General features: G+C 42.0%; 1 protein-coding gene across 1 annotated transcript in view; it reads right to left on the minus strand.

Moving 5' to 3' along the window:
- The window catches only part of cntn3a.1 (contactin 3a, tandem duplicate 1), a 140,684-nt gene that overhangs the window by 53,700 nt on the left and 76,940 nt on the right, over positions 1 to 10,044 (minus strand). Inside the window, exons 9-10 of the mRNA XM_079558591.1 lie at positions 8,196 to 8,335; positions 323 to 452 (exon numbers count right to left, since the gene is read on the minus strand). Coding sequence (XP_079414717.1) covers positions 323 to 452; positions 8,196 to 8,335 — 270 coding nt within the window. The remainder of the gene's footprint in view (positions 1 to 322; positions 453 to 8,195; positions 8,336 to 10,044) is intronic.

Here is a 10,044-nt window from a genome sequence, read left to right on the forward strand (position 1 = left end):
TTTAGATCCCAGATAACAATTATTTGATTACTAAATGAGCTGACAGTTTTACAATAATCAATTAGTTTCAGCCCTTAAAACAATTTGAAGAGACAAGCATCATCATTGTGTAACTATGCAGGGTATTTTCAGTTCACATGTTCAGATCTTGTGTGGTGTATGTTCTGTGTACTGGAAGGTCGGTTTTCATATATAAAAAAGGATAGAAGTATATGATTAATGAAGATACTTGAAATAAAAAACAGCAACAGCTAAAAACTGAGACCCCGTTGTTCAAATAACCTATTGCCTTCCATGTTGCATTCATAAATATGTGTCTTACCGATGACTCGCAGCTCGGCGTTGGTGAATACGCGGCCGTGTTTGTTCTCAGCCACGCACTGGTACATGCCGATGTCAGCGAGATTCAGACTGCTAATGGTCAGCACTCCGCCGTTCACCTGAAGTCTGTCCTGTAACAAACACAAGCGCACATACATATTAAAGAGGAGAGAGGGCGCCCCGCTAACCTGCCAGCGCACAAACAAACTGCGTCGGACAAGAAGTTCGTGTCAGCAGCATCACGCTCCACTGGGCGCTCTCTAAGTGTAAATATGTGCCCCAATGCAGCCCAGGGTTCAATACCAATCAGGCCCCTGGACATCTTTTTCCAAATGCCGTACAGAGTTGTAAAGTGACTGATTTTGATGAGGAAAAACAAATTCATGCATGTGGACCTTACACCTGGTTCATTTTTTATTGTTGTTGTTAACACATTCTTCACATAACAGTGGACACTGGACGTAGCGGCGATCCAAAGGCTAAACTTCCTGTTAAGACAACCACCACCTTTGACACTGTTGCCCAATTTTAGAGTTTCTTTCTCCTCTTACCCCCCGTCTTTACCGAACACACTTTCCCCAGTTCAGCTTTGCCCAAATCTAAAAGGTTCTTGACAGGAGCTTACAGCCTATACCTCATTTGAAAGCATAGACCGAAGCGCTTTCCTTTTTTTTGTTGTCAGCTTTTCAAAATTTTTGAGGGGTTTTGTCACATTTTTGTGGCTTGATCACAGTTACATTACACTAAAGAACTAAATGCGGCCAAAAAGCTACAAAAACAAGGAAAAAGCATGGAGGAGTTTTGTTGATCTTAGCTTTCAAATGAGGCGTCACACTGGCCTATACGTTACTCCAAGCTCCAGTCGAGAAGCATTTAGACTTGGGTAAAGCTGAACAGGAAAGAGGGTGCTCGGTGTTAAAGGGTTTATAAATTAGAATTGATCCTTTTCATTGAAAGTGAAGAGTTGCAAACTTGAATAGTTGAACAAAACCTCTGTATGGTTTCATTTGAAGTCCCGCAGCAGTCAAGCGTTAAGTGGTTTGACTAAAGTCAATTATTTTGAAACAATGTCCCATTGAATGAACTTTTAAAAACAAGCCAAGAACCATTATCAAGAAAAAAACTACACCAGTCCAATTAGTGCCTAAACACAATGTCACATTAAACATATTAATATGAGTGGGGTGAACTCAAACTGCCTGTAGGTCTGTAATTAGGGCTATATGTATGCACTTAAAGGACTACCACACCAGCTGTGTTCATTCTGATAAATGGGCTGATCTAATTCAAGCTTTAGCCACACTTTCTCCCTCCTCCGGGGGCTTTATAATTGAAACTGTGCTAATTTTCTGTAGTTGTAATAGGCCCGTGGTGAATAGATGTAACAGAGCACCGAGACATTATCAAACAGTGGTTCGATCAAACCTCGCAGGGATTCATCTAAATGAAGCTGCAGAAGCATAGAAATGATTCTATATTGTGTGAGATGTGGTGTAAGCATGTCAAACCAAATGCAATTGTGCACCCACCCAAAGTTGTTTTACAAGTTTCTATATAGAACAACATTGTAAAAAATAGTAATAAAACTAAACTATAGTGTTTTCTTCCACATCCTTTTGACCTTTGTCGGGTTTGGCACACTCCCTCTTTATAGCGGCATCATTGTAAGTGTGGCAGCGCTCATTGTTCTCGCCCTTGATCTTTTCCTCTGAGTGTAGCCAGGCCTTTTAATGTCACTGACAAAGTGGTCCGGAGGGTCCTGGCGCCAGACGCCTGTGGTCCCCATCATTACAACAGTGTCACTTGAAACGACAAGGACTGTTCCTTTGCGCCAGTCAGACACTGTGTAGAAGGCTTCTCTGAAGAAGCCAACACACAGTTGACCTGGTGCTAAGCCAGCCACTAGAGGGGGTGGTGGCCCGCAGAGAGATGAGCAGTCACCAAGTCAAGTCCATTTATTTGGCCAAGAGTAGTTGGTTGTATGTGTGCTCAGGAGAAGAAAGAGAAACTAAGCAGAATAGGGCAGCAGAGAGAGAGAGAGTGACTTTGAATGGATGATAGATGGTCCTTTTTGGGATACACAGAGCATTGGCCCCCGGGAGACGGCGCAGATAAAAGAGATCTGTGTAAGTGCATGGGCCAGAGCCACAGTGTCCATGCTCTGTTCAGAAACCTTCAGAGACTCACTGCGACTCTATCACAATTGCTTTAGCGTTGCAGACAAATGCTGCCATTCTGCCTATGGCCTTCATTAATTATGCCTGACTTTTCTCCTGTATGACTCAAGAGTAGCGGTGAAAAGGCGAGTCCGGGGCCTCCGACTGCACTGATGTGACCTGCCCTACAAAACATAGCAGATATTACTGTGTTATATTTTAGAAAGACTATTCTATTCAAACACAGTCTCATTATGTGATCAGCATGTGCTGAAAAAGTTCACATGGGTGAACATGTGTTCTCTACTTCAATTTGTTTTCAAAAATGTATATATGTCATGTATATTTTAGCCTACTATTTCTTATATTCTAAAAAAATCTCACAAAATTTGGAGTAAAGCATAAAGTCTAAGATTACAAGCAGTTGGCTCTCACACCTCCGACTTAGTTCTTGCTTTATCACAAGCTTTATTATAAGTCATTTCTGAATTTGACCGTACAGTAATACACCTTTGCTTTGGAGGGCAATGTGGACTCTGGACCAGACCAGGAGCAGTGGAAAAGTACAAGCCTGAGAGGGGGCTTGTTTCACTGGGGTGACATTTTAAAGTGACAGGCCTCCTCTGTGCCATTTAATTCTCACTGAGGGAGCAGAGAGGCCAAAGGCGATAAAAATCTAAGGAAGAGATAGTGTGATGAAGGGGCATGAAGAAGCAGGACTGATCCATTCTAATGAGAAATAACAAATGGCTGCCCGGGCTTGCCTCTCCTTCTGCAGCTCTCTCAACATGGATGACCTTTGGGTTTGGGAATTGATTTACTGGTACCGCTGTTGATGGTGGCATTTTGAAAATGGTAACACCCCACCTCATTAATATAGCCACATGTACAGGGAATATGTTACCTCGGCCACCCGACCAAAGAATTTGACAGTTATTTACAAATCAATACAGGCGACGCACAGGTGGCACAGAAAGGGCTTTCTGTGGTTAAACGTGTAGCAAAAGGAAGAGACCTTCATACTACTGTTTGAATTAAGAAAAAAACAACTTTCAGTGCAGCTGTAGATAGATATTTTGATGATAATGATGCATTTGTAGAGACCTTTACTGCATCAACATGTCAATAATGGCATTTTTAATTCCTGAAACACAGACAATAATTATTTATTGGCTTTTATCTATAATCCTGTGGTGTTACTGTTGACACAGATGTATAGTTTTGTAAATAGCCTGTATATCCTCTCTGTGTAACCATGGATTTGTATCCGTATGGGGCTTGCAGTCCTAATCTTAATCAATTTAACTCCAGACTCATGTAGAGATATTTCCATTCAGAGTCCTGCAGGCATGCAGAAGGCATGTCGTTCCCTGTATGACGCAGCAGGAGCTTGGTTCGCATTGCCGGCAGTAAGTCAGACCTGTTCCCAGTGCATGTTGGTCTCCGCCACGGCTGCCCTTTGTCACTGGTTCTGTTCAGCCAGGGGCCGGAGGGTGTCCGGTTTGGGAACCTCAAGATCTCATCTCTGCTGTTTGCAGACAATGTTGTTTTGTTTGCTTCATAAAATCAGGACCGTCAGCACGCTCTGGGGTGGTTTGCGGCCGAGTGTGAAGCAGCCGGGATGAGGATCAGCACCTCCAAATCCGAGGCCATGGTTCTCCACTGGAAAAAGATGGCTTCCTCTCTTCAGGTCGGTGGAGAGTCCTTGCCTCAAGTGGAGGAGTTCAAGCATCTCGGGGTCTTGTTCACGAGTGAGGGACGGATGGAGCATGAGATCGACAGACGGATCAGTGCGGCATCAGCAGTGATGCGGTCTGTCGTGGTGAAGAGGGAGCTGAGTCGGGGGCAAAGCTCTCGATTTACCAATCGATCTAAGTTCCCACTCTCATATGGTCATGAGATTTGGGTAGTGAACGAAAGGGCAAGATCGCGGATACAAGTGACCGGAATGAGCTTCCTTCGCAGGGTGGCTGGGCGCACCCTTCGAGATCGAGTTAGGAGCTCAGTTTTCCGGGAGGAGCTCGGAGTAGAGTCGCTGCTCCTTCCCGTCGAAAGGAGCAGCTGAGGTGGCTTGGGCATCTGTTTCGGATGCCTCCTGGTCACCTCCCTCGGGAGGTGTTCCAGGCATGTCCTATTGGGACAAGGGCTCGTGGAAGGCCCAGGGCACGCTGGTGGGACTATGTCTCCGAGCTGGCCTGGTGTCGCCTCGGGGTCCCCCCAGATCAGCTGGAGGAGGTGTGTGTGGATCGGGAAGTCTGGGCATCTCTCGGATGGCCTCGCATAAAGCGGAAGAAAATGGATGGATGGATGGATGGATGGATGGATGGATGGATGGATGGATGGATGGACTCCTGCAGGCGGAAAACCAGGCCTCCCCTTGTTTGTGTTTCATGTGACTGTTTCTTCCTGGTGCTCAGGTTGGGGCTGGTGTTCCTTGAATATTCGGGTTTGGGTACGAGCCTCTGATTGGGCCTCATTCACGAACGTTCACAATACATTCTTACGCACAAATGTGTTCTTAAGGCCTTCTTAGGAACATTTTTGGCATTCACAAAACTTGTTCTTGGCTGAAAAAGTCCCTCGGTAAGAAAAAAAGCCTAAGAACAGTCTGGAGGACTGAAGAAATCTCCAGCTCTGTATAAGATCATGCTCCTTATGGGACCCAACATTCTGAGTCATATATATTTGTACATATTAAATCATGTAGTCATTAATTCAAGAATGTAAATGTCCTCATCATAAATGACAGATGAATTTATACAGAAATAAGTTGGTAATATCAGTCAGTAGTCTACTTTCATCAATGTACCAATGTATTACTGCTAAAACGTTTGAATGCTGCCGTTCAAAGATAATGCAACATTAAATGCGCTGCATAAACATTAATTGAAAGACAAACGTGGGCCTCAATCCTGCGACTTTGTGCTCCCGAGGTGCACGCTCTGCTCAGGGAGCTAACTGGGCAGAGTGTTGCATGGGATCTATTTAATGGACTGACTCGTGTTGTAATGAGAGCTAATTCAAAGGTTTAGGTGGGTCCTTGAGCACATGGCACAGATTATTTTAAGGTTTTGTTGGTTATTGTTAGGTTTCAATTCATATTTGGTCATTCATTTCCTCCTCTGGCTGCCTTTTGCACTTTTTTTTGTCCTTATATGGTGAATCAGAGGCAGTGACATATGCTAATTAGTCCTCACACGCACGCGCTTCCAAGTTTGGATTCACAAACTTGAGAACACAGTTCCGAAGGATTTTCCCTAAGAACGTGTCGTGAATCTGGCGCAGTTTCCTGACACTGCCTTGAAAGAATAGATTTTAAGAAGTTTCTTAAGAAGATGAATGAGGCCCAATGTTATTTAATTGAATGACGATATAGCAACAAAATTGAGACTTGAAACAAAAAATTACAAAATTAAAAATCTATTGCTCAAGCAAAAGAAACGGATGTTGTAAAATGGTTATTATCTGCACTTGAAGATATCATGCCCCAGCACTATGCACCTTATGGCGACATATGCATGTGGAACTAAATGTTTATTTATAAGTGCAGGCCTCTAAATAGTAATGTCTCATTGTATTTATGTATTTATTTGACCAGGAAAGTCCCACTGAGATCAACAATCTATTTTTTCAGGGGAATCCTGGCCCGAGAGGGGAACCTATTGTACATGGAACCTACGCAGACAGGGAGAACATGCAAACTCCACACAGAAAGGCTCCACCCGTCCAGGTGGGAATTTAACCCGGGACTTTCTGTGAAGCGCAAGCACTAACCGCTGTGCTGTGCTGTATAATAGACATTCAATTCAAAGTGCAACACCTAGAGGCAAACGGCCAAGGAATAATTGGTCGTCCCTATTTTATATGAATGGTTTTCTATTAACCTGTGATTAATTGAACTCAGTGTCTGCCTAATTCACACAGGAGCATTGCTTTCACCTTCGATGTGATAAAGCAGCTTATTTTTGGCCCTTGCACACACAATATACACTTAATTTTGAAGCTTTGTTTTTTGTGTGAGCTTTCATTTTGCATTTAGCCTCTCGACTCAAGGAGATTCATTTGTGACTCACCACATTTTGCAAGTGCAACATATACCGATCTATAGGGAGGCGATCTATTGTAGAACCCCCAAGGCTCACACCCACAAGCAAAACATCCCCAACACTTACACAACCCAGTACAGATGATGGATTAAGAATGTTTGTCTACGGCTGGAAAGCTTTGTATGTGGAAATTAGAAAACTGACAGTATAAGTCTGTAATTAAAACACCCCAGATTGACACTGTTTACAGAGCCCTTACTTTGTTGTCAAACAACAAAGGGATTTCTTATCCTCCATAAAAAAAAAAAAAATGAAAAAAAAAAAAACTTGTTTGACAAAACAGTATCAGGCCCTGTTTGGTCTCATTACACAATCCAAACATGGACACACTGTGCGACTCAGAATCTCTGTAGCTGTGCTTTTTAGGCAAACAGCTTACACACTCACGCAGTCGCACAAAACAAGGCACGCCGCCGAAATGTGAAACGCATTTTGGATGATGTGGCATTTTTGCGCTGACTTAATGATAAAATTGAGAGGCACAGATAGCGGAGGGTAGAGCACTGAATTGTCAAGTCTCTGGCTGGTGACAGGCAGAAAATGGCATCACTTTGGCTCCTTTGCAACAAAACAGAAAAAAAAACCTCCCCCTTCACAAACACACACCACTTCAGATGCCAGATTTACTCCCAGGCAAATGCAGCCTTTTCAAAGTGACACGTTCCTGCCAAGTACAAGTCTATAAGCGGCAGCCATTACTGCTACTTACTAAATCAGTCCAACAAATACAGCTGCATGATTTAAGTGCGCTGTAGTCTTATCTACTTTCATCTCTCGAGTTCACACACTGGTCAGCATGGACTTTTATAAATACACATTTTTTTTTATGCCAATATCAGCTCATTTGGAGTGTGAAGCTGGAGCTCACCAATGGCAGATATGTTTGTTTTCCGCGTGTGAAAATAGTCAGGCTATATTTTTGGTTCATATTTTTGAAGTTAACTTTTGTTTTTTTTAGATGAAACTTTAAAAGGACAAAGAGACACACTGAGGCAAAATGGCTCGACCAGGCCAAACATTGGAATTGTTAGAATTTGTTCATGTCCAATCCTGTTGTATCTATAATCTGTGAGATGAGGGGGTTTTAATGGCTTCCAAAATAGAGAGTTTGGTTTTATCCAATCAAAGTCATTTTTTTATGAGGATTCTGAAGTGTTTAATCAATTCCCCTGAAAACTTTAACATAAGACTTAAGCCAGTGGTTCTCAAACTGTGGAGCTTCATCAGGGGTACTTGGAGGTTTCTGCAATTTTAGACTTTCCGTTTAATGAAATGTATACATTACAAATGTATTTGTTTATAGGTTAGTCAATACTTTGTCAAATTAATCTCAATTTTAGATCCTTGTTAGACCGGGTCCTGACGTGATCTGTGCCTGGTGATAAGTTGGTTCTTATGCATTTATGCAATGAGGCTGACAATTTGCAACAAGGCTTGACGTTTATGTGCAATGTCACACCAAATGCTCACTGTTTTTCTCCTTTCTCAACATTTCTTATTCCTTTTCTTATTCTGTCTTGTATTTGGGTCACCTTAATGTAAAAATTATGCAACATTCGTGTTGTTGAAAAATGGATGCCTTGCTTAAACAGGTTCCCTGGTCTTCCCTTACCTCCATGGGATCAAGTGCCTCTCCATTCTTCAGCCACCTATAGGACGGTTTGGGCTTGGCGCTGGCCTTGCACTCCCACACCAGCGTCTCATCTATGGTCATCTGGACGTCCTGCGGCTTCTCGGTCAGGTGAGGTGGCGCTGGCGACAAACAAAAGAAACATAAACATTTTTTTTTTAAGCCCCTACATGCTTGATCGGTTCACAACCTTTCAAACGGAAATCAATGACGCAACCAAGCGGCCAACCGCTTCATTAGAGAGGCCTTGAAGGGAAAAATCATGTGTCGAGTTTGATTGAACCTCAACCCGACCCCAAATGCAGAAACATATAAATGCATTCAAGCTGTGTGAGACGGTCAATAAAAGATTCAAATTCAATAGGCTGCATTCATTACATTCTAGTGTTTGATGTCTTTATTTCAGACGGAGGGCATAACTCTGTGGTTTATTCGCTGTGTTAGGAATAAACAGTAGAATCTCATCATTGTTCAGTATCAATAATTGAAAAATTCCACACATCAAAGTAAAAAATACAGCTAAGAAACTAATTACAGAAATCTAAAAGTCGTGGGATCTATAGATCTGTAGGTTATATGGTTCTTTGCAATTCTAGACTTTCTATTAATCACCATTGGATATTTTGACATTAATGCTTTTGTTAATCTTATCCAGTTGAGTTGTCAAAGTCCAGATATATACTCTCAATTACCTGGTTAAGTTTGGACACTAGTTTGTTAGTACTTAAGTATTTTAGGAGGTGCTACTTCGTGTGAAGAGCTTAATAAACGCTGAACCAGGTCACAACATCTGAATTCCGACGATTAAAAGGCAAATTCTCCACCTGAATATTAAAAGGCTCTTTTTTTTCTTCTTCACATATGTCCTATTGAAATGTTCTTCCTTGTTGTTGTTCTGGTTGTTGTTTATATATTTCACTGGTGAGTGGTCATAATTCTTTTCCAGTGGAGAGGCTATTAAGACATTTTTATTCCCTTTTGTCTTTGGAAATCCATAGAGAAAATGACGTTTATTTATGGCGGTGGTCCCGGCGCCACATTAATGACTGGTGCCTTATCTGCAGCAACATTGCGTGAAGATTTATGGAGCTCCTGTAGCAGGGCCATAAATAATAACTCACTGTCAGGGTCAAGGGGAGGAGACACTTGTTTGTCACTGCAGTTTCTGCCGTCATAATGAGCAACCGAATCAACTTTATGCATGAACTTTAAAGTCCATGCAACAACATGAGGTCTGGCTGGAGGACGTGAAAAAACCTTTTGCACATATTTTATTTTTTCATTTTTTTAAACATAAGCGTGGAGTGAATGAGTAAGTGCTCACAAAACCCCCCTGCACATTCAGATTCTTCACTTGACTTTGAGTTTATATGCTAATCTACAACTTCAGAAGCAACTGGGTTTGTTTGAGATAAATTATTTATGATAAGATGCAAACAAGAGGCAGCATTCCAATTTTTATGGACAGATTACAGGTTCTAAAGGCAAAAAAAATCACACAAGTCACACAAATTTGGATTCACTGTGGATTAATCGTGCTGCCCTAATCTCATGGAAGAAGGAGCAAGAAGGAAGAGAACCTTTAAGTGAAAACGTGCCTCAGAATTTGTCACTTGATGGATGAAATTTTGCAGCATTTGGTAACTAATTAAGTAGTTGATTAGGTCACAGGAAAGGTCATTTGGACCAAGTAATGAGGTAAATGCTAAACAGACACAGGGAGGACGAGCTCACTGACAAAAACACATTTGTCATTGAACTAATGTCTTCAAGGCCAGTATTTGCACTGATTGTCAGATCACTATTAAGCACGTGTAATATATTTAGAGAA

Source organism: Gobius niger (assembly GCF_951799975.1).
Source record: "Gobius niger genome assembly, chromosome: 6".
In the NCBI taxonomy this organism is placed as follows: domain Eukaryota; kingdom Metazoa; phylum Chordata; class Actinopteri; order Gobiiformes; family Gobiidae; genus Gobius; species Gobius niger.